The 402-nt window shown below is 62.7% G+C and overlaps 1 protein-coding gene across 1 annotated transcript in view; it reads right to left on the bottom strand.

Moving 5' to 3' along the window:
* The window catches only part of LOC104131376 (AH receptor-interacting protein-like), a 10,287-nt gene extending 10,065 nt beyond the window's left edge, over positions 1-222 (bottom strand). The window contains exon 1 of the mRNA XM_035900089.1: positions 167-222. Coding sequence (XP_035755982.1) covers positions 167-222 — 56 coding nt within the window. The remainder of the gene's footprint in view (positions 1-166) is intronic.
* Between the last annotated feature and the right edge of the window lie 180 nt (positions 223-402).

Below are 402 nucleotides of genomic sequence, written 5' to 3'. Positions count from 1 at the left end.
CCCCCCCCCCCCAGCCAGTCTTCATGGGGGGCCCCCCCCTCCCCACTTCCCCAGCCAATCAGCATGGAGGGACCACACCTTCCCACCTCCCCAGCCAATCAGCATGGAGGAACCACACCTTCCCACCTCCCCAGCCAATCAGCACAGAGGGGCCACACCCACCCACCCCAGCCAGTCTTCATGGAGGGACCACACCTTCCCACTTCTCCAGCCAATCAGCATGGAGGGACCACACCTTCCCACCTCCTCAGCCAATCAGCATGAAGGGACCACACCTTCTCACCACCCCAACCAATCAGCATATGGAGGGACTACACATTCCCACCTCCCCAACCAATCAGCATGGAGGGATCACACACCCCCTACAGCCCCCCTCTCCATGGCCAATGGGGGCCCAGCCTC

The sequence above is a fragment of the Egretta garzetta genome, unplaced genomic scaffold (assembly GCF_000687185.1).
Source record: "Egretta garzetta isolate BGI_Z169 unplaced genomic scaffold, ASM68718v1 scaffold658, whole genome shotgun sequence".
In the NCBI taxonomy this organism is placed as follows: domain Eukaryota; kingdom Metazoa; phylum Chordata; class Aves; order Pelecaniformes; family Ardeidae; genus Egretta; species Egretta garzetta.
This window is presented reverse-complemented; position numbering and strand designations above follow the sequence as displayed.